The sequence below is a fragment of the Neoarius graeffei genome, chromosome 12, assembly GCF_027579695.1.
Source record: "Neoarius graeffei isolate fNeoGra1 chromosome 12, fNeoGra1.pri, whole genome shotgun sequence".
In the NCBI taxonomy this organism is placed as follows: Eukaryota; Metazoa; Chordata; class Actinopteri; order Siluriformes; family Ariidae; genus Neoarius; species Neoarius graeffei.
In genome coordinates this window covers 13,278,667-13,305,359 of record NC_083580.1, presented here as the reverse complement: position 1 = coordinate 13,305,359, position 26,693 = coordinate 13,278,667, and the positions used below count along the sequence as shown (strand labels likewise).

The window sequence follows — 26,693 nt, the reverse complement described above, 5'->3', positions numbered from 1 at the left end:
TGCCCTCTGACAGGTACGATGGAGGGCGCGTGTGGAGTCATTCAACCAGGGTGTGGTCATATTGGTCTTAGGGCGCTTTAATTTTAAAGGGGCTACCTGATCCAAGGTCAGGGAGCAGGATTGATTAAAAAGAGAGACCAGTTCTTCAGTGTCACAAGACAAAAGGTTCAGAGAGACAGGGAGAGTGAGTTCAAAGTGATCAGAGAAATGAGCAGCTGTGGCAGAGTTTATAGAGCAGGCATGGTGATGGGGTTGAAGAGGAAGGAGTGTGGGAATAGGCCAAAAGGACTCAAATTCAATCAGGTAATGATCAGACACAGTAGTGTTAGTGATTTCAACATTAGCAGTACAGAGACCCAGTGATAAAACCAGGTCCAGTGAGTGACCTCTCATATGTGTGGGGCCAGATACTAACTGAGTTAGATTGAAGGAATCAATCAGATTTAAAAAGTCATTGACCAGTGGTTTAGTGGGACAGCACACATGAATATTGAAATCTCCCAATATAAGTAGCTTCTCAGAACGAGAGGCCATAGAGGACAAAAGGTCAGAGAACTCTTCTAGGAAACCACTAGTGGCTTTAGGAGGTCTGTACACTAAAGCACAAAGAATTGGAGAGCATGCAGTAATCAACAACAACTGAACTTCAAAAGTAGAGTAAGTTTGATTAGGCAAAGACCTACACTTAAACAGCTTATTAAACACTGTTGCCAGACCACCACCACGGCCTGATACCCTAGGAGAGTTAAAAAAGCCATAGTGAGGAGGACATAGTTCAACAAAAGAGGACAAATCGCCAGCCCTAAGCCATGTTTCAGTAATAAAAAGAAAGTCCAGCTTTCGAGATGTGATAAAATCATTAAGGATAAAAGTCTTATTTGCTAGCATTCTAACATGCTTATGATTAACATGCTATTTGTTAAAATTCTAACACTTTAAGGCTAATATGCTGACAGCTATCATGCTAACATGCTAATGGCTAGTATGTTAACTTTTAGCATGCTAACACGCTGAGGGTGACATGCTAACAGTTAGCATGCTAACATGCTCAGGCGAACTCGCTAGCAGCAAACATGCGAACTCTGCATGCTACCATGCTAATCCTAACATGTTAACAACTCTCATGATAACATGCTAATGGTGAACATGCTAACAACTCGCGAGCTAACAGCAGGCATGATATCGTAATGGGTAACATGCTAACCGCTAGCATGGTAACATGTGAATGCTTATATGCTAATTGCTATCGTGTGTGCATGTAAGTATTCCTAATAAAGTGGCCATTGAGTTGAAGTTGATTTGCTGTCAAAGTCTCAAATGAGCAGATCCTCGCCAAATGCATCATCACCTATGGGGGAAGGGAGGAATGACTCCGTCAAGCTTCCAGTGATTAGCGGCAAAATGGAGAAAAAATGGACAGATGAAAGGCAAGACAAAGACGAGTGCGGGTCAGAACCGATATTGTGCGTGTGATGGTGATTTGGCCTGAGGTGGCGTATGAAGTTTGGTGGATGTGTGGTGAAGTGTTACTGAGCAAAACTCCATTCATCTGAATGGGGCCAAAAATCAATGGAAGCCTATGGAGGTAAAAAGAGATGCATGAAAACCCAGGAAAAGACGAGTGCAGGTCTCAGATGAGGGGATGGATCTGTGCGGGGACTTGGCCTGAGGCATCAAGTGAAGTTTCTTGAAGTTGGGTCACTTGGTTAAAAAAAATTGATGGAGAGTGAAAGTTTTTCTCCTGAAAACACCATTCATTTTCAATGGAGCCAAAAATCAATGCAAGCCTATGGAGGAAAAAGGGATGAGCAAAAAGAAAGGAAAAATATGAGTGCGGGTCAGAACCGATTGCATGTATGTGTCGGGGGAGTTGGCCTGAAGTATCACATGAGGTTTGGTGCATCTGTGATGGAGTGTGTCCGAGTAGGACGATTCGATTCATGAGCCCTATTCATTCTCTATGGGAAAAAAACAAAAGAAAAAATGACAAGAACAAGAGAACGGGCGCGTTGATCCAAAAGCTGTATACAAGCACACTACACCACTTCGGGCCAGACGTCTCAGACTTGGAATGGTGTCTCTATCTCGAACGCCCTAGGAGGAGTAGTGGATCCAAAAAACGTGTTGGAATAAGGCAGAATAAGTAAACTTAAGAAGAACAATACATAGTTTTCACTGACGTCACGGCATTCCGGGGAACGCCCTCCAGCCGCCATCTTGTGGGTCAAACAAAACGGACCATCGCCATTACCGGCCACGTTATCTCGGACGAATTTATGAAGTTATATAGTCAGTTTTCTAAAATAAAGATCAATGTCGGCAAAAATCAAGCAAACAGAAGTATATAGATACATTAGACGACATCTCACGACAACGGTATGCAGCCAAACTGGCCTTGATTGGGGGAATTGACCCCTACGAAGTGGACAAAGATGCATTTTCAAGTGACTATACAGGGCTGCCATCCATATCGTACCCTGATATTGTGAACTATTTCGTGAATAGTAAAAGTGCCTACACACTTGACGACCTCAAAGCATACAAGTCGCTGGAGTCATACAATTATTTTGTCTGTGGCTGGGTCCGTGAAGTCCACCATATAAAAACAAGTGACAGTCGTGTCCTAATTACAGCCAAGGTATGTAAACATTGGAATTTTAGAGCTCTCAACACTGCATATAAATATATGTGTGTGTATAATATCGAGTTGATTTATGACAAATTTTACATCCATTAGTGGTATTACAGTACCATGTCAGTATATACTTTGTAATATAATTAACTGGTATGTAGGCTTGTTACATTTTGTGTTTGTTATGATAAATATGACAATTTATAGGCCAGCGGTTCCAGTTAGGCATTCTCCAGAGATTGTTTACACGATGTTTTGGTTTCCAAAAACAAACTTAAACACAATTGATTGTTTATTTAAACAACTTACCACTTATAAAATGATCGGAGCAGACTTTGCTGTGTTTGGAAGGCTGATAATCCTTGCGGTTGATTCTCGCAAGCCATAGATTTCTCCTTTGTATGTTGAGTTTCTTTGTTTGCTCGCCTTCGTGCTCCCGTACAGTGGGAATTCCATAAAAGCTCTGCTTGACGTCATCATCTGACCTATTACGACAGCCGTGAATACAACTGGTGTGCACCATTGCTAGCTTTAAATAGCCTGCTTGGGTTCTTTTGAAGACTTTGTACTTGTGCGTTACAATGTGTGCTCAGTGACCCGTATGGTAAGCTTGACCCACAAGATGGCCGCCACTAGGGAATCCCCGACTCTGTGACGTCATGTGCAAACTATGTATAGCATGCTTACCTTTGGCAAGCACACAGCAGCCGAAGGAGCAAGCACACTAATAATATTGGCTGGTGTTGAGTGGTGTATATATTCCATTCAGCTAGCATGATATTCAACGAGTTGAAGACAAAAGACAAACAAGAGTCACCGAGTTATTCAAAGAGCATTCAGAAACCGCTAAACGTCAACAGAAATTCAGTTTTCAAACCTCTAGTCGTTTATTCTGCATGCCTGACTCAACCCCTTTACAAATTGACATGACTGAAAGCAGCGTCACACCTCATAATATGTAATGACCGTCTATTTTGATCTTAGAAATTAAAAAAAAAAACTAAACTAAAACAGCCCTAAAATAAACTCCTTATTAACCTCGCTTGATTGGTCTTTACGGGAAAATATCAGTTCTCTGTCTTTTTGTACGGATTGAGCCATACTGTCAAGACCTCGGTCTGATATTTTCCCGTAAAGACCTAAGCTAAGGATAAAACACAATTTACACTATTCAATGCATTTTTCAAATTTGTTTCAAGCACAAAAACTTTTTTAAAATTCTGCAAAACCTGGCTATTCATGAAAAGGAGTGTAATCATTCAGCATGCCATGACCATGAACCCAAAAAAACCTGACTGGATGATCGAGTGCTGATACAAAGGCAGAGCCGTTCTCATACTGACCCTCCAGCACGACTGCTTCCGGTGCTTTCCGTTATTGTAGCTGCGCTCTCCCAGAGTCACCGAGACAAAGTCCTTCCTCTGTACTGAATACATTTCTTCTCCTGAACAAGCCAAGCCTCACAGATACCGAGCTAGAAGGGAAAAAAAAAGTAGACAAATGACACGCACAGGTGAGAAACGAGGAGAACATACTTAAATGCAGCCCATTTTATTGAGCAACTGAGCTCCTAATAAAGTGAGCAGATTAGCTATTGTTTCTACAGCAATGCAATAGAACCGCTGGAGTTTATAAAAAATGAGGTGGGGAGGAAAAACAAATCTGCTGATTATATTTATCACCAGCTCTGATACACTGGGATGGAAAAGGTGGAGATGATATAGAGTAGAGTAATCTTCTTTATCTGTCTACAGCATAACCAAAGAGCAAAAATATCACACAATTTGTCACAATGTACAGTATATACACAAGAAATGAGTGCAGAGGAACCAATGCATAAAGAAATTTGCATCCGAGTCATGAAACTACATCAGAACAAAGCTGAGTGCAGCAACAAAGCTCTCTATAGGCAGTACAGGAAGTGCGCTCTTTTTTAAAAATATTAAAAGACTGAAATCGTAGAAATCTGAACTGATTTCCAACTTCACCTTCAGGTAGAAATGGTTACACGTTTTTTATTGTTATTTTGATTCGAATGATTTGCATTAATTGGAAATTTCACCAAATCCAGACGACACTTAAAACACAGCACAATTAAACACACACTTAAAAAAAAAAAAAAAAAAAAAGACTTCTACATTATTGAGTCAGCACAAAAAACATTTTAGAGTTCCAAATGTTCGTTTTCCAGCACAAAATTAAATGTTAGGCCCCGGTCACACCGCCCGAACTTTGCTGGAGCGTTCCTTGAACGGTAGGGAGGGGGGGGCCAAATTTCGACAACGCTCGTCACCGCGCACAAAATGGGAAAAAAATCGAAAACACAGGCGTTGGCTTAGCGGTGCACCGCTGAAGCCGGCATTGCTTTAGCGTTGGTTTAGCAGTAGCGAGCGTTGGTTTAGCGGTGACGCGAGCGTTGGTAAGCGGCGTTCTGCGCATGCGGGCTTTGGCTCGGCGGGGGTATAAAGTTGGTTTAGTGGCATACCGCTTGTGACTACGGAGCTGAACGGATCGTTTTGATACAAGTTCTGATAGATTTTTGACAGAAGCTCCACCATCAGCTTGTCATACAGTCCATGTTCAGGCCTTCTCAGTATCCACTGTCTGACCCACACAACTCTGTCTCTCCTTCTTCTCTCTCTTCTCCTTCTGTCAACAGCTTGTTGCAATCTGAGGAGGTTCTGATTCTGCTGCTGGACTAGTGCACCAATCATAGCAAGTCTCTCAGCATCCATGGTGATACAGTTTTACTGTAACTTTGAGCAAATTCGATATAGATGAGGTCTGAACTCAACGGCAGCTTGATTCCAAATGAGCTCCTGGTCCATTTCTCCCCGTATTTATAGCCAAATTCTGGTCCCGCTCCGACACCTCTATACCAACACCAAACCAAAGTTCATCGCCGCCATGGATAGCTGCTTCAACGCCCGACACCGTTCCAGCAACCCCGTGTCCGCTCGTAAAACGCTTACAACTGCTCCACCGAAGTTTGTGCAACGTTTAATCGCCACCCGGGCAACGCTGGCGAAGCAGCGGTGGTCCAGCGTTCAAGATTTCTGCGTTGGCCTAGTGGACCCAAGCGTCCACGAACTTGCGTCTAGCGATGCCAAACTTTGACTGGGCGTTGGTGGAGCGGGGGTGAACTTTAGCCGGGGCGGAAAATTGCCCCCTCCTCACCGCTCGCAATATTTTGTGGAGCTCAAAACTTTCGGAGCGGTAGGAGGGCCCCTCGAGAAACATCAGCGGTGGCCGAGCGTATACGGCGTTGCTTTAACGGGGGCCAACTTTTGTTAAACGGTGGTGAACGGTTACGAGCGGTGATGAATTTTTTTCACCGCTCCAGGAACGCTCCAGCAAAGTTCGGGCGGTGTGACCGGGCTATTACAGAAAAAAAAAAAAGTTTGTATCTGAGCAGCATATTACATAAGAGACCACTTTTCAGATTAAAAAAGAAAACATAATGAAAGCTACTGGGTTTTGCCACAAAATTAATAATAATAATAATAATAATAATAATAATAACAAAAGTTCAACTTATATAGCGTCTTTCTCACACCCAAGTTGCTTTACAATCACAAAAAAGTCCACCAAAAGAGGGTCAGGATGTAATTCCAGTGGCATATGCGCTCACAATCCCACCAAAAGGTGCACAAAGTTATGTCCCAAACTGCCTGCACAGCCACCGCGATGCCGCCAGTCAACATCGCTCGGAACACCGCACCAAGCACAGAAGCACCGCCGCACAGAGCTCTGGATAACCCTGATGTTAAAAAGAGCAACAAGCTCACTGCAGTCCATGGAGAGAAGCAAAAGGCATCACCCATGGCGGCCCAAGGCCTGAAGAGAACCGACGCCCAAAACCACCACAACCGGCAGACAAAACATTCAAACAAAGAACAAACATCAAATCATACGAATCACAAAAAGAAAACCAAAGGGGACGGGAAAAAAATAAAAAGCTCCGGTGAGAAGTGGCAGCCAAAATGTGCACAGCGTACTCTCAACCGGAAATTTTGATGCTTAGAAGCAAGCAATTAAGAAGCGAGTGTGACAGTCAAAGTGTCCAGAAGAACTGCGGCTGGTTCTGTAAGATGCTCAGTAAAACCTACAGCTCATTTCATTATAAAACTGCACTCATTGTACCTCAGACTACTATGTTTTATTTAAAGCAAAGGGTCGTCTCACACCAAATATTGACTTTGTTTCATTAATGGCTTACTGCTTACAGTATGTTTTTTAATGTTGAAACCTTTTATTTCATTATTTTTAAGCCATTTTTGGTCTATAGCATTTCTTTATACGTGCCTAAGACTTTTGCACAGTACTAGATATGTTACAGCATGTGTACACGTATATGCTGTATTATTATACTGTACATACAGGACACTTTTTCAATGGAACAAAAACGTGTTCTATTCGTTTCTAATGAGTTCCATTCATTTGGTTTGACAGCATGCAATACTGTTAGCATATCGCTTATCCTTTATCACGCTGCTTTAAATCCTCTACATATTTCTAATATGGTGGCACGGTGATGTAGTGGTTAGCACTGTCACCTCACAGCAAGAAGGTTCTGGGTTTGAGCCCAGCGGCTGACGGGGACCTTTCTGTGTGGAGTTTGCATGTGGGTAATTCCACCCCAAATCACCAGATTTAGAAAAATGTTCGCCACTGACCATCTCAGATTTGCTTCACACTTTCTGGAAATATTGTCAGTGTGTCCAATAAATAGTGTACAAAACTTTTGGCTTGTACCTTCATTAGTTTCTGAGATATAGAGATCTTGCATGTGACGTCACAGCTGATCCAGATTGTAACAGACGCCATCTTGTCGGTCAAACGCCATATTTCCGCCTTGTACTTCATTCTGGTTCTACTTCTGCTTCTACCTTTTCTTCTGGAAAATCCTACTATATACAATTCTACTACAACGGCTGCGGCTACAAGCTCTCCCTACCTGTGCACGTTTTTTGTGTGTATTTTTGCGTGTTGTTCGTCTGTACTGGACTTCAATATCCACTACAACTGTATGGACTTACTGGACATTGGTTTCCAGCAGAAAATGACGGTTTGTAGCGATTTCCATCGCATGCACAACATTCCGGACGAGATAGCGAGACCAGCGGGGTCTCCGTGGCTTGTTATCGGGTCTGGCAGGCGAAGGAGGCGGCGTCGGGAGAGGAAGCAAAAGCGAGGCTGCAGAGCCGGCCTGTTGACTAAGCTCAGAAAACAGCCACTCAAACCTCCACTGCCAAGCCTCTAGGCTATCTCTCTAACGCCAGATCCATGGTCAACAAGACGGACGATTTGGAATTACAACTGGAATTACCTTATTCTATAATCGGCTGGTCAGTGCTATACTAGATACTACTGATATATCTAGTATCAGTACTAGTATTCAATACTTAAGTGACTTACCCGTCCAATGAGGATTGTTATTTTCTTGTTTACAAGATGCCACATCTGAGGGCGGCTGACAAATCCTGAATTTCTGTAAAGATAACGGTCCAGAGATTTATAAGCACGTAGTGCTTCACCACTGAACAGCGAGGGAAAGTTTATGAGGTAATTATACACATCTGGGTATTCCGCTGGCAGTTCCATATCCATTGACACGGTCGTGAAAACTACGTCCGGTAAGCCATAAGGGTCACTAATCCGTAGGTCGTTTATTTTAGACATATATCTAGTTATCTGTTCATTGGAAAAATGAGCCGTGTAGTCCGTCGGTTGAAATTGATCCATTTTGTACACGAGTGCAGCAGTATTCAGCGGTGTTTTTTACCGACAAAATGGCGGCTGTGGGGGGCGTCGTGGCTTAGGTGGATGGGGCGCCATACCGTGGATCCGGGGACCCGGGTTCGGTTCCGGCCCGAGGTCGTTCCCCGATCCCTATCCGTCTCTCTCTCCCGCTCGTTTCCTGTCTCTAGACTGTCCTATCCAATAATAAAAAAAGCTGAAAAAAGCCCAAAAAATATCTTTAAAAAAAAAAAGGCGGCTGTGTACTCTCCGGTCACGTGACTGCAAGATCTCTATAGGGGCTTTAAAAAAGGGGCGTGGCCCCAATTTCACTGTTGAAATGCGTGCTACAGAAAACGGACCCAACTTCCATAAGTCATTACTTTTAAACTATTCATGCAAGATACATGAAATTTTCAAGGATTGTTCTTCAATGCCAGATGCCTTTAAACACTAAAATAGAAAGTTCACAGTTCAATATTTGCCAAGTTATGGCTTGCTGAAAATGTACTTTGGAGCAACTTTGACGCCCCATATCTCCAAATTAAAGCATACAAGATCTTTCAAATTTTCTTATTTATCACTCATGTTATAGTACTCTTTAGGCAACTAGGTATGTGTTCAAAAGAAATCAAACTTTATGATTTATTAGGCTTTAAAAATAAAAAAATAAAAAACATTTTGAGCCAATAATTCAAATGCATATTACAAGTGTATGACAAGGTCTACCATAAAAACAATTATACCACTGGAAAGAGCTTGTTTTGATTAGCAAATGCACAAAATATGAAGTTGGTACCCTAAACCAAACTATAAATATTAAGGTATCAAGTACGGCATGTTTTACGATAGACGGAAATGCTGTTTTAAGGCATATTACAATACAATTACAAACCTACAGTGTAGGAAAAAATAACAACCTTAAAAATACTTTATTTGAAGAGCTTAAACAGTGTATTGATTTGCTTTTCCACATCAGATGGAAATTTATACTGCCTGCCAGTTGATGTAAATGGGGCATCAATGATTTTCATGACGTGCACCAGAGGGACCCAACAGTTATCCTCTCTCCTGGGCCAGCTGTAAGTCCGAGAGGGACCATAAGGATGCATAAATGTTACTTGTACATCTTGTTCCTCCTCTGATAATGCACAAATGTTGCCTATCCACCACTGTCTGTCATACAAACATATAACCTATTTACCAGGACTTGCATCTGCCAGAGAGACTGCTGATTTAACAGGGATTTTATGCGTTACTTGTGGCCGATTCCCACTCATATCCACAATGAAGCTAGGACCACCTGACACCCTGCTGACCTGCCGCTGGTTGGACATGACTGGAATGAATGAGTGGTTGTCTCCCGTTCCAGGAATAGTAGCAGACCTTGAAAATCTTGTCTCCAATGCTTTTCCACTCTCCATAACTTCCCCTGTACCGACCCAGATGAAATGGATGTTCTTGATATGTTTTTCTGCCCACAAAAACAGATCAGATGGGGTTAGTATGTGATCACTCGTGACTGCCTGTAAGCTAGCTCGAGCTGCTGACCGCTTTACAGTGCCTCCAATACCATCACAGGGTGATTTACCATGAGAAGTGACAAAGAAATGCCATTCTGCCAAAAGTCCAAAATCGTCTGCATGCTTTATTAAATTTGTGAAATTTTTATAGTTTTTGTATTGGGCTGCTGATCCGTCACTGAAGTAAATTACTTTTTTCAGCTGGGGATGTAAATGGCATACATGTGGTAAAACCTTTTTTAAGAATACATGCACGGCCACTGTATCATGCTTAAGGCAGTCACTTATTATGCAGATAGAGATGCATTTCGTTACTTTTGTACCCTCTTCATTCTTTGCTCTAATGTACACTGCAAATGGATGAAGAGTGCATTGGCTGTTGTCCCAGTGGTATCCCTGGGCAGAATCCTGTACACAGAATGAATAGTTTTCAGCAAAATCCAAAAGCATAATACAGGTAGTCGTCGACTTACGACCGATCGACTTTACGACCGTCTGGTTATGACTGGCAAGTGTTTCCCAGCTGAGCGTACGACAGTTTCTGCCCCAGCTCCCGGCAGCGCCTCTCGCCGCGTACAACAGTTTCCGCCCCAGCTCCCGGCAGCGCCTCTCGCCGCGTACAACACTTTCCGCCCCAGCTCCAGCCACATGCGCAGTCTCTCTCGCGCGCCCTCGTGCACTCCGTCATACAGTTTCCCCCCCAGCTCCAGGCACATGCGCAGTCTCTCTCGCACGCCCTCGCGCACTCCGTCATACAGTTTCCACCCCAGCTCCTGGTTTATGAAACGAGCAAATGCTCCCGCCAGCCCGAGCGCTGCAACAGCTGATGATGACGTAGACGACCCACAGCCAAGCACCAGTGATGCCAGCGGTCACTAAATTTTGTATTTTGCTATGTTTTACATTTGTATTTTGGTATGTTTCAAACTAAAATGTTTTCTACTTTTCACACCTGTATTTCGTATTTTTTGTTTTGCACATATTAAACGAATTGTACTGTACGCAGTGTAGTATGCAGTGTTTGACTTAAACCAAATAATGAGCCAAGGTAATGAAATAAGAAAATGTTGATGAAATAAGACTTTAAGATGATTACAATATCATTACACATCACAATATACTTACATTCATTTAACATAGGCCGACTTATGACCAGATCGGTTTACGACCGGTCAGTCGTAACCAAACGGAGTCGTAAGTCGACGACTACCTGTACATTCATCCGCTGGCAGATTTTCCGTCAAATTCTTCAAATATCCACTCTGGTGTTTGGCAATGAAATGATGTTTTGCTAGTTTGTCTGCTAGTAGATTATATGCCTTAAAACCGCATTTCCATCTATCGTAAAACATGCCGTACTTGATACCTTAATATTTATAGTTTGGTTTAGGGTACCAACTTCATATTTTGTGCATTTGCTAATCAAAACAAGCTCTTTCCAGTGGTATAATTGTTTTTATGGTAGACCTTGTCATACATTTGTAATATGCATTTGAATTATAGGTGCAAAATGTTTAATTTTTAAAGCCTAATAAATCATAAGGTTTGATTTCTTTTGAACACATACCTAGTTGCCTAATGAGTACTATAACATAAGTAATAAATAAGAAAATTTGAAAGATCTGGTGTGCTTTAATGTGGAGATATGGGGCGTCAAAGTTGTTCCAAAGCACATTTTCTTATGATTTTCAGCAAGCCATAACTTGGCAAATATTGAACTGTAAACTTTCTATTATAGTATTTAAAGGCGTCTGGCATTGAAGAACAATCCTTGAAAATTTCATGCATCTTTCATGAATAGTTTAAAAGTAATGACTTATGGAAGTTAGGTCCGTTTTCTGTAGCACGCGTTTCAACAGTGAAATTGGGGCCACGCCCCTTTTTTAAAGCCCCTATATCTCAGAAACTAATGAAGGTACAAGCCTAAAGTTTTGTACACTATTTATTGGGCACACTGACAATATTTCCAGAAAGTATGAAGCAAATCTGAGATGGTCAGTGGCGAGGCCTCTGGTGATTTCACATGGATTGACCCATGTTCTCCCCGTGTCTGTGTGGGTTTCCTCCGGGTGCTCTGGTTTCCCCCACAGTCCAAAGACATGCAGGTTAGGTTAGTGTGTGTATGACTGTATGAGGACCCCATTGAAAAGGTGTTCATGGTGGCAATTTATGAGATCGTGAACTGCGCATGTAATTAGGCTATCCTGAATAAAGATATTTCATTAGTATTATTTACCCAATGGAGAATGAGCGTTGAATACGGGTTACGATATTGCATGGTTGTCAAGACAACATGACGTCACACGTCGGAGATGTAAAACTTCTGCGCTAGCGAGCGACAATTTGTAAACAAAAATGGCTGCCAGGCTTGCTTTGTTAAATACAGAAGATTGAGAAAGAATTTTGAAAGAGAAAGACGCGCTGAACGCCCAAAAGGAACATGGATGCATCATAATATTGGCTGGCTTTTTTCATGGTATATCAGATATATTCCTTTACAGCTAGCTGAATGGAATATATCTGATGTACCACGAGAAAAAAAAAAAAGCCAGCTAATATTATTTCAATATATAATGACATTTAATGTTGTGGAACATCACTTATATTAAAGCAGTTAGAAACAATCCTTCACTCATCTCTTCTTCTTTCTCTTGAACATATGATTTAAAAAAAAAAAAATCACAGCTTGTCATGTTATGCTAGGATCTGATGACATGATGCTTTTGTCTTTCATGATGGTCACCATATCAGATTAGACCCTGAATAATCATCATTCACATCCTTGGATGTCATCGGGGAGTATCGTGGAAACTCTCAAAACTTAAACTGTCCAAGCAAAAATGATTTAAAAGTCCAAGAGGTTGCAGAAAGGTTAAGACGTTTATTAAATCAAATAAAATCAGAGTTTGGTCTGCTGAGTGAACCCACTCAAAATCCCAAAGTTGCCATCTTATATGGTCTCCAAAAAACACAGTGTATACAAATAATTTCATTGGTTAACATGTCACGTCATACCACGTCAACATTTTCTATTGGGCAGTACATCTCACGCTTCTCATATTTTGTATCGACTGAGCCAAATTTTCCAGAATGAATGGTTAATTCGGAAAGAATCAAAACGTATGATATGAAGTGGTATGTCATGAACAGCACAGCATTCAGAGCGGACAATACATGATGATTCAAAATGACTGGAGTCAAATCAGGTTGATACAGGCTACAAGTGCAAACGAGCACAACACTCGTGGCCTTGGCCAGTCTACCACACCATAGGATTAAAAAAAAAGAAAATGCACATTGCAGCCTGTAACAATACCCAATTCAGAATAATTATGTTAGCATGCAAAACACTCTAGAATGAACAACTGCTTAATTCAACATGGTCTTGGCTAACTCATTACAACACATAACACTGCAGGTGCTGGAGTTAGAATAATACACTTTTTGAATAGGCCTGTGATTTAACAGCAAACAACCTTTCAGTATAAACAAGCTCAAGCTGATTAGGTAATCGAATCAACTTCATTTACTCTTTACTGTTAAAAAGTATAGTATAACACAACCCAGATTCCAAAAAAGTTGGGACAAAGTACAAATTGTAAATAAAAACGGAATGCAATAATTTACAAATCTCAAAAACTGATATTGTATTCACAATAGAACATAGACAACATATCAAATGTCGAAAGTGAGACATTTTGAAATTTCATGCCAAATATTGGCTCATTTGAAATTTCATGACAGCAACACATCTCAAAAAAGTTGAGACAGGGGCAATAAGAGGCTGGAAAAGTTAAAGGTACAAAAAAGGAACAGCTGGAGGACCAAATTGCAACTCATTAGGTCAATTGGCAATAGGTCATTAACATGACTGGGTATAAAAAGAGCATCTTGGAGTGGCAGCGACTCTCAGAAGTAAAGATGGGAAGAGGATCACCAATCCCCCTAATTCTGCGCCGACAAATAGTGGAGCAATATCAGAAAGGAGTTTGACAGTGTAAAATTGCAAAGAGTTTGAACATATCTTCATCTACAGTCCATAATATCATCAAAAGATTCAGAGAACCTGGAAGAATCTCTGTGCGTAAGGGTCAAGGCCAGAAAACCATACTGGGTGCCCGTGATCTTCGGGCCCTTAGACGGCACTGCATCACATACAGGCGTGCTTCTGTATTGGAAATCACAAAATGGGCTCAGGAATATTTCCAGAGAACATTATCTGTCAACACAATTCACCGTGCCATCCGCCGTTGCCAGCTAAAACTCTATAGTTCAAAGAAGAAGCCGTATCTAAACATGATCCAGAAGCGCAGACGTCTTCTCTGGGCCAAGGCTCATTTAAAATGGACTGTGGCAAAGTGGAAAACTGTTCTGTGTTCAGACGAATCAAAATCTGAAGTTCTTTATGGAAATCAGGGACGCCATGTCATTCGGACTAAAGAGGAGAAGGACGACCAAAGTTGTTATCAGCGCTCAGTTCAGAAGCCTGCATCTCTGATGGTATGGGGTTGCATTAGTGCGTGTGGCATGGGCAGCTTACACATCTGGAAAGACATCATCAATGCTGAAAGGTATATCCAGGTTCTAGAGCAACATACTGTATGCTCCCATCCAGACGACGTCTCTTTCAGGGAAGACCTTGCATTTTCCAATATGACAATGCCAAACCACATACTGCATCAATTACAGCATCATGGCTGCGTAGAAGAAGGGTCCGGGTACTGAACTGGCCAGCCTGCAGTCCAGATCTTTCACCCATAGAAAACATTTGGCGCATCATAAAACGGAAGATACGACAAAAAAGACCTAAGACAGTGGAGCAACTAGAATCCTACATTAGACAAGAATGGGTTAACATTCCTATCCCTAAACTTGAGCAACTTGTCTCCTCAGTCCCCAGACGTTTACAGACTGTTGTAAAGAGAAAAGGGGATGTCTCACAGTGGTAAACATGGCCTTGTCCCAACTTTTTTGAGATGTGTTGTTGTCATGAAATTTAAAATCACCTAATTTTTCTCTTTAAATGATAGATTTTCTCAGTTTAAACATTTGATATGTCATCTATGTTCTATTCTGAATAAAATATGGAATTTTGAAACTTCCACATCATTGCATTCCGTTTTTATTTACAATTTGTACTTTGTCCCAACTTTTTTTGGAATCGGGTTTGTAGTTAATATAATAGTTTTTTTTTCCTCCGTGCTCTCATGGAAGGCGGTCGCATTTCTCTGCTCTCCTCTCCCTTATCTTCCCTGCTTATGCTCCTCTTGTCTTGTTTCATCTGTCTACTGTCTATACTTTTGAGAGACTCTCTCCGCACTGCTCTCCAAACTAAAAAAAAATCATGGAATTGATAAACTGGTCTCTTAACGCAATTGACACAATTTTCTCGATGAGAAACCTGGGTTCGGGGGAACCGGCCTGTCCTGCCGGAATGTTCGCAGCTGGCTACACGATGGATGCGTGGGAGAAGTGGCGAGTTGTGTGCCTGGCGATTCTTTCTGTGGAGGACATTGAAGACATCTACTTATTCGGAACTATGATTACAGGCCTTTTGCTGATTGGATTAGGCATTGCCCTGGTTTATCGAGGAAATCAGGAAACGGTGACAGCTGTCCAAAGCCCCATAAAACTGCCCGACATCATTGAAGCGGTGGGCAGAGCTGTCGGCACTCAGACTGTGGCTATTAGAACTTGAACCGCAACATGGATAACATCATGGAGAAGCTTTTGGCTTTGCAAAGGAAATGGATTGATTCGGAGACCAGAATGGACAAACAGAGTAGTCATGTAAAAGAATGCATCTACTCGCCCCAAGACCAAACAATCCCAATCTTATCTGCTTTCGGCTCCCTCAGACAGCACTGGCCTTGGCCAAGGCCGTTGCTGGAACAACAACTTCCCCTGAAGATCACTGCAGTGAGACGCTCTCGCATTCCTTCCCCCACTTCCCGTGGTCGCAGCTTTTACCCCCAGTGTGACAAGCGGGTGCGCGACCAGCGCCATCATGGCTGCAGGAACGGACGGCTGCTTGCTTGCGCTGGGTTACCTCTTCCTCCACCCTCTCTCCCTACCCCCCTTACCCCCCTCCCCAAGTCCCGAGTTTTCATGTTGTAAAGTGTACTTGTGTTATTTTGTGCTTATGTGCTGAAGGGTTTTTTTAATGTTCCCACACTGTACTCATCACAGGAGCATAGTGTGGGGGTTGCTTTTTTTTCTCCTCCCCTTTCCTCATGTTACTCTGTATTTTTTTCTTTTCATCCCTGTCTTCCTGTCTTGTCTACTCCCCTCTGTCAATTGTACGTATGTGTATATGTAAGGACGGGTTGATGGTCAATTTCGCTGGTACTTGTGAATAGTGACAATAAAGGGTTCATTCATTCATTCATTCAATAGAATAATAAAAGTATAGGTAACAGTTAGAATAATGCACTTTTTGAATAGGCCTGTGATTTAACAGAAAACAACCTTTCAGTATAAACAAGCTCAAGTTGAGTAACCAAATCAACTTCATTTACTCTTTACTGTTAAAACGTATAGTATAATAGTTAATATAATAGTATAATAAAAGTATAACAGTTAGAATAATACGTTTTTTGAATAGGCCTGTGATTTAACAGAAAACAACCTTTCAGTATAAACAAGCTCAAGTTGATTAATCGAATCAACTTCATTTGCTCTTTACTGTTAAAAAGTATAGTATAATGGTTAATATAATAGTATAATAAAAGTATAATAGTTAGAATATGCTTTTTGACTAGGCCTGTGATTTAACAGCAAACAACCTTTCAGTATAAACAAGCTCAAGTTGATTAATCGAATCAACTTCATTTACTCTTTACTGTTAATAAGTATAGTAATACATAGTATAATAGTTAATAATAGTTAATATAGTAGTAGAATAAAAGTAGAATAGAATAATACGCTTTTTGAATAGGCCTGTGATTTAACAGAAAACAACCTTTCAGTATAAAGAAGGTCAAGCTGATTCATCGAATCAACTTCATTTACTCTTTACTGTTAAAAAGTATAGTATAACATAGTATAATAAAAGTAGAATAGAATAATATGCTTTTTGAATAGGCCTGTGATTTAACAGAAAACAACCTTTCAGTATAAAGAAGGTCAAGTTGATTCATCGAATCAACTTCATTTACTCTTTACTGTTAAAAAGTATAGTATAACATAGTATAATAGTTAATAATAGTTAATATAGTAGTATAATAAAAGTAGAATAGAATAATACGCTTTTTGAATAGGCCTGTGATTTAACAGAAAACAACCTTTCAGTATAAAGAAGGTCAAGTTGATTAATCGAATCAACTTCATTTACTCTTTACTGTTAAAAAGTATAGTATAATAGTTGATATAATAGTATAACAGTTAGAATAATACGCTTTTTGAATAGGCCTGTGATTTAACAGCAAACAACCTTTCAGTATAAAGAAGGTCAAGCTGATTCATTGAATCAACTTCATTTACTCTTTACTGAAAATCAACATACTTGGCTTCTAATTAATATATAAATCATTATAAACCACATGTGATTACATCAAGGTGTGTGCGTGTGGTTACATATGAATCAACTAAAAATCATCATCAACCAAATTATTGTTTATCTGATGACATCAAAGCATGTGTGCATGGTTATATTTAGGATATAAGCAGGAGGGTCAAGAAACTGTCAGTCAATCAGAGCTGTGTTACATGCAGGTGAGAAAAAATTCCGACCTGCTGGACTTTGTGTCCCAGACACCACATTGCTGTTCCTCGATTATGTCCCACTCCCAGAACTGTTTGTGTTCAGGCCCGAGCCTGGAAATTTGTCAGCCACAACAAAATCACATCATCTGATCCTGGTATTACAGAGAAACCGGAAAACACTGAGACTGAGACTCCTTCCTTCAGTGTGAGATGGGCTATATCAGAGAAAATCTTTAGTGTAGCTACAGATCCGAAGAGGAAACCTAAAACACCGCCCTGTCTGTGTGTGTGTGTGAGAGAGATGATTACACTCGGATAACGTTACGCATGTAAACAACATCCACAGCCACCTCCAACATGAATCTGTCCAGTTAAAACATTACCTTAAACCTGTTTCCATCCACAGTGTCAGTGATCCACGCGGTGACTAAGCAGCATTAGCTTTCACTCATCCACTCCATTCTGCTTCACCAGGCAGAGAACAAACTTGTACCACCACCTCTGCTATAATAACAACAACAATAAAGCAAGGTTACATTCCTTCAACTGTTCTTGTCGAACAGAACATTGTTTACGCGACAGCTTCCGGGTCGCGTCACATGACCGCACTACGTCACTAAGCCCGCCCCTACAGTATGCCCAAAATTAGATGGATGCTTGACTATCACACCTATGAGCCTGTAGAACATCCCATTCTCAAACCATGGACACTTGGTCCTCCGTTTTTACACCTATAATAGCCTCAACTCTTCCGAGAAGGATTTGTACAAGACTTTGGAGTGCGTTTGTGGGAATTTCTGCCCAAACAAAAGAGCACTAACACTGGATGAAGCCCAGAAATGTTCAGTAGGGGTGAGGTTCGGTCACTAGAGCCCCTCTACTCCAAACTTACATTCCATTAGTGGTATTTAGCACACACTTTTATCCACCGTGGGTGGTGTAAGTGGTTCTGGGTTCGAGTCCAGCGGCCGATAGAGGCCTTTCTGTATGGAGTTTGTATGCTGTCTACATGGGTTTCTTCTACTCAAACCCAGAGCAGTAGGCAGCCATGTTAACACTCAAGGGCACCTCAGCCCAAGGCCGTCCTATATTATCCTAACCGCATGTCTTTGAACTGTAGAAGAAACCCAACATACAAAAGTTTGAGTCCAGCGGCCGATAGAGGCCTTTCTGTATGGAGTTTGTATGCTGTCTGCATGGGTTTCTTCTACAGTTCAAAGACATGCGGTTAGGATAATATAGGACGGCCTTGGGCTGAGGTGCCCTTGAGTGTTAGCATGGCTGCCCACTGCTCTGGGTATGCGTGTGATGAATAAAGTTCTTCTTCTTCTACAACATACCCAGAGCAGCTGAGGGTTAGGTGCCTTGCGCAACAGCACTTCAGCCAGGGAATCAAACCAGCAACCTTTTGGTCCCAAAGCTGCTTCTCTAACCATTCAGCCATGGCTTTCCCATCAAACTATGTCTTCCTGAACCTTGCTGTCAGGAAAGGTGAAACAGGACAGGGCCTTCTCCAAACTGTTCCCAGCATACAATTGTCTGAAATGTTTTTGTATGCTGTAACATGATAGCCCAAACCCTGAAGAAAAAAAAAAACAGCCCCAGACCTCAACCAAGCTTTACTGTTGGCACGATGGATTTCTGTCGGTAGCGTTCTTCCTGGTGTCCACCAAATCCAGATTCATCCATGACAATGTCTGGTAGTGAACTGTGATTCATCACTCCAGATAACACATTTTTTGTTTTTTTGCATGCTAAATGCTTTAGCACTCAGTGGCTTTGCTCTGTTAGTTTGTATGGTTTACTACTTCCTAGCTGAGCTGTCGTTGCTCCTAGATGCTTCCATTTCACAGTAAAAGCATTTCCATAACTCCAGTTTACAGCACTCCAGCCAGCACATAATGATCTGAGGTTTGTGTGCAACAGCTTGGCCATAGAAACACGTTTCACAAAGCTTCTGATATAAAGCTCTTGTGCTGATGTTGCTTTCAGAAGCAGTGTGGAACTCTGTAGTGAGTGATGCTACACAGGATAGATGATTTTTTTTTTCATGCTAAATGCTTTAGCACTCAGTGGCCTCGCTCTGTGAGTTTGTATCACTTCCAAGCTGAGCTGTCGTTGCTCCTAGAGGCTTCCGTTTCACAATAATAGCATTTACAGTTGACCAGGGAAACTCTACGAGTAGCTGGGCAGAACTTTCATGAAATGAGTCCAAATTAGTGGCATCCTATGACTGCGTTTAAAGTCGCTAAGCTCTTCAGTACGACCCGTTCTACTGCCAGTGCTCGTCTATGGTCATACAGTGTACCAACAATTCAATACTATTTAACATTTATTTTACATTTTATTTTGTTTCATGTTAAATAACTTACCAAGGGGTTGTAACTAGTGCTGTCAAAAAAGTCGCGTTATTAACGCGTTAACTTGACTCAATTTTAACGGCGATAATTTTTTTTATCGCGAGATTAACGCTCTGTGACATGATGTAGGTTTTTCATAAGCTTTTGAAACTGCCAGGAACTTGGAACAGAGACTTTGCTTAGAAAACCGATAGCAGCTAGACTGTAATGCCCCGCCCCGACCAGCCAGAGTCCTCTGCCCTCCTCCCCCAAAGAACCAGCACGGGCAGGGGGCGATAGTAGAGATGGGATTTATGGCTCTTTGATGGGATCCGCATCTTTGTGATCCATTCTTTGAAAAGAGCCGTTCAAAAGACTGGCTCATTTGGCTCTTTTTAAATATTTATTCAGTTTTAAGAAGACAGCGTCTAAAGAAGCCAGATCCCTCTGAACTGTAAACTCAATGCTATCCCAGAAATCCTTCCTGTAATATGCAAATTTGGCCGCCTCTGATTGGACAGCGCAACGCATCAACAGGCAGAAAGTGTAAAAGTACAAAATGTGTTAAGTGAGCTGAAACAGTAAAGATCAGATTCAATGCAATATTTATCAACGAACAAGTTAAAGTTAATATAATAGTGTACTTTATATTATAATTAAGCATGTCAAGGCTACCGTCACTGTGTAATCTATCTCTCTGATTAGAGTTGTAGACACTCAAGCAGTAGATCACTTCACTCATGGTTCTCTTGCTAGCCCCGCGCCGGTGCTCGGCTTAGGTTTCACTTTGTAGTGGCTGTGTCAAGACGTGTTACGTTTTGCAATTAAAAAAAAAAAAACATTGGTACAAAGCAAGCCCATTCACTTTTTTATGCTGATAAGAGAATTACAATGTTTTTTTTATGTGACAAAAATGTGCGATTAAATTGAGATTAATCGCGAGTTAACTATGACAGTCGTGACATTAATCGCGATTAAATATTTTAATCGCTTGTCAGCACTAGTTGTAACTATTACTTTTCTACACCTGTATGCTATAAGATGAAACAGTAAGTGTGTTGAATTTGAGCACTCGTCCTGGGATGAGTCTTTATGATCACAGCAGCAGTTCTTAGGTACAGCTTACTATCGTGATTTTCACCCATTTTTCAATTATGGAGTTCAAAATGATGAGTTCTGTCCAAAGAACACGCCCACATTCTTCTTACACATGTGCTTTTATAAACATCAGCGTCAATTTCAATTATCATACAAAAACAACACACAATTACAAAGGAATACATGTCATTTGTTCTTCCTGAAAATATTTACTTATTACAAAGAAAATATGTATTACCAAGGCATCCTTGTTTAATTCACCTAAATTAGTTAAAATGATTATCGTATGCAATTGTATGTATGGTGACTTTGTGTTTCCTGGAGGTTATAATGAGCTCTTCAGTGACGCTAAACAAATCCCTCATATAAAGAAATATGGATGGGCTGGATTTTTAAAAGCACCCAACCTTTTGTTCAGAAACATGCCACGCCACATGCTCCCTGAGGTCTACATATCATTCCTGTTCAAACAAAAGCTTCTGTATGTCCTAACCAAGAGATGTAGGTCATCTGAAACTGTCAAAGAATGAATGAAGATTTTTCGTGAAGGCACAAATCACAGAAGACAAATCAAGAACAAATCTTTCTGTCTTGCATCTGTTACACAGTACAATAAAATGTTCAGTATTATACCACAGCACTGCTGAATGCTTGAGTCTGTTTGGTCAGAAGGTGTTGATTAATTTTCTTTATCCCACAGCACAGCTGAATTGTCAAATCTGATTTCTGTGTAACAGCAAACAACTAGTTCCAGTTGTAACATTAAATGATAGATTTATAGTAACGTGCTTGTTCTAATATGTTATGGTTGCTATAGTAACAGCTCAAACAAACGGACTTGTACAGTTGATGCGCCATATAATCTAAGAGAAATAAACATATCTGTTTATTTAGTCTGGGTGGTGGGGGTAGCAGTGTGATGAGACATTTATGTAGCATTTTGGAAGGAGTCTCCAGTGTCAATGCTTCATAACGGTCAGAGGTAAAGCGATAATGTGGCAGCGGGGGTGTGGCCAACCATCGATTTGTGAACGGAGGGCGGGGTCAGGGAAGGTGAGTGGCAAAGTCAGTACACCTGTTGTCCATTGTGTACAGTGGTGCTTGAAAGTTTGTGAACCCTTTAGAATTTTCTATATTTCTGCATAAATATGACCTAAAACATCATCAGATTTTCATACAAGTCCTAAAAGTAGATAAAGAGAATGCAGTTAAACAAATGAGACAAAAATATTATACTTGGTCATTTATTTATTGAGGAAAATGATCCAATATTACATATCTGTGAGTGGCAAAAGTATATGAACCATTGCTTTCAGTATCTGGTGTGACCCCCTTGTGCAGCAATAACTGCAACTAAATGTTTCCGGTAACTGTTGATCAGTCCTGCACACCAGCTTGGAGGAATTTTAGCCCATTCCTCCGTACAGAACAGCTTCAACTCTGGGATGTTGGTGGTTTTCCTCACATGGACTGCTCACTTCAGGTCCTTCCACAACATTTTCATTGGATTAAGGTAAGGACTTTGACTTGGCCATTCCAAAACATTAACTTTATTCTTCTTTAACCATTCTTTGGTAGAATGACTTGTGTGCTTAGGGTCGTTGTCTTGCTGCATGACCCACCTTCTCTTGAGATTCAGTTCATGGACAGATGTCCTGACATTTTCCTTTAGAATTCACTGGTGTAATTCAGAATTCATTGTTCCATCAATGATGGCAAGCCGTCCTGGCCCAGATGCAGCAAAACAGGCTCAAACCATGATACTACCACCACCATGTTTCACAGATGGGATAAGGTTCTTATGCTGGAATGCAGTGTTTTCCTTTCTCCAAACATAACACTTCTCATTTAAACCAAAAAGTTCTCTTTTGGTCTCATCCGTCCACAAGACATTTTTCCAATAGCCTTCTGGCTTGTCCATGTGATCTTTTAGTAAACTGCAGATGAGCAGCAATGTTCTTTTTGGAGAGCAGTGGCTTTCTCCTTGCAACCCTGCCATGCACACCATTGTTGTTCAGTGTTCTCCTGATGGTGGACTCACGAACATTAACATTAGCCAATGTGAGAGAGGCCTTCAGTTGCTTAGAAGTTACCCTGGGGTCCTTTGTGACCTCGCCGACTATTACACGCCTTGCTCTTGGAGTGATCTTTGTTGGTTGACTACTCCTGGGGAGGGTAACAATGGTCTTGAATTTCCTCCATTTGTACACAATCTGTCTGACTGTGGATTGGTGGAGTCCAAACTCTTTAGAGATGGTTTTGTAACCTTTTCCAGCCTGATGAGCATCAACAACACTTTTTCTGAGGTCCTCAGAAATCTCCTTTGTTCGCGCCATGATACACTTCCACAAACATGTGTTGTGAAGATCAGACTTTGATAGATCCCTGTTCTTTAAATAAAACAGGGTGCCCACTCACACCTGATTGTCATCCCATTGATTGAAAACACCTGACTCTAATTTCACCTTCAAATGAACTGCTAATCCTAGAGGTTCACATACTTTTGCCACTCACAGATATGTAACATTGGATAATTTTCCTCAATAAATAAATGACAAAGTATAATATTTTTGTCTCATCTGTTCAACTGGGTTCTCTTTATCTACTTTTAGGACTTGTGTGAAAATCTGATGATGTTTTAGGTCATATTTATGCAGAAATATAGAAAATTCTAAAGGGTTCACAAACTTTCAAGCACCACTGTATTTTACAGTGAAGAGTGAAGACGGAAGGTAGAAAGGAGGGAGAGAGCGATGAGAGGGGTCTCTCCCAACGAGGACACGTGTGTGGGTGTGCAAACACACCAAGTAAAGCTGAAAAACAAAATTAATAAAATAGAAGTTGTGTGTGAACATCATCTCCCACCTGCTGTGCTTTAGTATTCCACCCCCGTCAGGAAAACACTACAGTAGTCAACAGGTGGACTGACTTTGCCACTCACTTTCCCTGACCCCGCCCTCCATTCACAAACCGACATTTGTCCACAGATAACTTTAAGTTTTACAACGTGAGTGAGTCTTCAAGATGGACAGCATTTGTTTCTCTGGAACAATTTCTTCAGGATTAAAAATGTTTATCTTATGTTCACATGATCAGCTGCATATGCTGGTGAGGGAATGACTGTTTGTAGCTGCTACAGTGTAAGCAATAACAGGAACTAACGTACTTTGTGGATATTTCCAAACCATAAATGTAACTGGAAAATCAATAAAAAGTATGACGCGTCATTCATTAATAAATATAAATTGTTAACATTGGCAAAGTGCTGTGGTATAAGAGGAATAAAACACTTCAGCATGGACTGTTAGTAGAAATTAATCAATTTTTCCAAACGCTGATTATTTTCCTCTAACTGTGCACCTTGTCATGTTTTATTCTTTAAGCTATGTTATCTAACTGGAACAAATATAACATGAAGTATGGCACAGCAGTTCCATTTCCCTGTTGTATGACATGTTAGCACCTGAGAAATGAAAACCTGTTCAAGACAGCGGTACAAAAATCACAATTAGCTCGAACCAATATACATAATGCTAAGCACTATAAAGGAGAAATCGTTTCAAACTGTTTAATTTGTCTTACAGACTGCAGTTGAAGATCAGGCCAAAGCTGTATTTTCGTAAAAACACATTGTTTTACAATAAAAGCTTCTATTTCAAATAGAAAGCTTGGATAATGATTATAATGATACTAATCAAGATGTAACATAAGTGTGTATATAATTTGGAAACATTTTCTGGTTCTTCAGTTAAACACTGTGCAACCACATAGTGGTTACATGAACACTTGCATTTGACTTCCCACTTTACTGAAATGCAGTTTAAAAAAAAAAAAAAAAAAGTATATAATTTACAAAACACTAATGTGCATAAACTAAAGTGATGGTTCATTTGTTCAAGAGCACCAGTAAAAATGTGCTTTGTTAAAGTGTCAGTTACATGTAATGAGGATTTGTAAAGGGTATGAGGTACAGCCCATACTGTAGGTCTTCCTTTCGTCCTCATGTTGTACAGTTTACCTCTTTCTTCTTCTGCTGCCATTTGGGTGTGAGGTAATACCCGTTAAAGCAATCTGTCTCTCACACTCTAGCTGAAACAAACTGGTCCCACAGTGAAGCCAAACTCATGTAAAAGGCTGCTGCTGGCAAACACTGCGATGTCCCGCAGAGGCAGCAGATCTCTATCCGCAAACTGAAGCACAGACTCTCGTGGCCCAGGATCTGCTTCTTTGGCAGGCTGAAAACATACACACACACATACACGTTTACATCATAAACTGAAAGTCTGGCTTAAAAGAAAAATCTTGTGATTGTAAATCTCTCGATACATCACAAATATTTCAACATAAACATTAAATATGTTCCAGGGTGGAAATTTCCTTTAACGTTATTAAATATGTAATACCACACAGTCTTGAAGGGCCCCTTGGTATCTCTGCCAGACTGAGCTGGTGAGAAAGCGTGCTTGTCACTGTCGCGATATTAAAGAAAATATTCACCCGGAATCAGTGGCGTGCACAGACATTTTGGGGGGCAAGTGCTCTGGAGGGAAAAAAGGGCACTTTTTTGCGCATGTGGAACACCTTATTATAAAAGTCTGAGATTTAACCCTCCTCTTGTGTTCATAATCATATCAAAGTTTTGGGTATTTTTCTGTAGTTCCATCTTTAAAAAGTCTGATAAAGTCTGAAAGTCTGATCTTCCCGTCACTGACTTGAGTCTCAAGACTGTGTTTATTCACAGATTTCCATGAGATCATCTTAAAATTTGTAACGAAATATACACACTCAATGGGCTCAACGGAGCTCTCCTTTATTTGCATAACGGCGTGCATACTAGCATAACGTGATATTCTTAATCATGTTATAAAAACAGGTCGGAATTGATGGAGAGTGGGGTTGCCTCAATGGTTTAGGCTACATTTAAAATGTTGTTCAGTTTGTTTCTCCATATGGAAAGGGAGCAAATAAGCTGGCAAAGGCTGCCATGTGCAGTTGTTTCTGTATGCGACGGGCTACTTCTCGACAAAAGAATTACAGCTTGGGCTTAGAGGGCAAACAATACATTTTCACTCGATTCATGTGTTACCTGGCTGGTGGGGCAGGGGAAGAGCTGACTGACTGCCCGATGTGTTGTCTGCGCTACGACAAGGCCGTGGCTTCCAGGACGCTATGCTGCTGCAACCTCACATTCACGTGACAGAGCGAGAGAGACAGAGGTCCGGTGTGTGTGCGGAGGGGGCATACATCGGGACATTATTTTTACACACGCTTTTAATGCCGTGGCTTTTCTAAAAGATCATGTCGACATTGGCCTCAGTAAACTGTAAAAAAAAAAAATTCAAAAGGGCACTTTTTTGGACAGAGGGCAGAGGGGCAGGTGCTTGAGCACCACCTCGTGTCTATCTGTGCACGCCACTGCCCGGAATGCATTGCATATTGATCTTAATAATTAACATGGCATCCAATTTACTTAAAAAAAACACTTCTTTCACTGATGCCGCCTTCAATTTTTACTTTGGTTAACAGTTTCTTGTATTACACACTAAGCCCCACAAAGCTGCCCGATATGATTGGAGTGGTGGGCAAAGCTGTTGGCACTCAGACTGTGGACATTCAGAACTTTAACCACAAAATGGTTGTTATCTCGGAGCAGCTTTC

At 41.0% G+C, this 26,693-nt stretch overlaps 2 protein-coding genes across 2 annotated transcripts in view; both read right to left on the bottom strand.

Moving 5' to 3' along the window:
* The window catches only part of man1b1a (mannosidase, alpha, class 1B, member 1a), an 80,013-nt gene extending 61,834 nt beyond the window's left edge, over window positions 1-18,179 (bottom strand). Inside the window, exons 1-2 of the mRNA XM_060935542.1 lie at window positions 17,982-18,179; window positions 3,976-4,106 (exon numbers count right to left, since the gene is read on the bottom strand). Coding sequence (XP_060791525.1) covers window positions 3,976-4,068 — 93 coding nt within the window. The 5' untranslated portion in view covers window positions 4,069-4,106; window positions 17,982-18,179. The remainder of the gene's footprint in view (window positions 1-3,975; window positions 4,107-17,981) is intronic.
* Window positions 18,180-24,712: 6,533 nt separating this feature from the next.
* The window catches only part of si:ch211-196i2.1 (collagen alpha-1(I) chain), a 235,161-nt gene continuing 233,180 nt past the window's right edge, over window positions 24,713-26,693 (bottom strand). Inside the window, exon 68 of the mRNA XM_060936612.1 lies at window positions 24,713-25,270. Coding sequence (XP_060792595.1) covers window positions 25,121-25,270 — 150 coding nt within the window. The 3' untranslated portion in view covers window positions 24,713-25,120. The remainder of the gene's footprint in view (window positions 25,271-26,693) is intronic.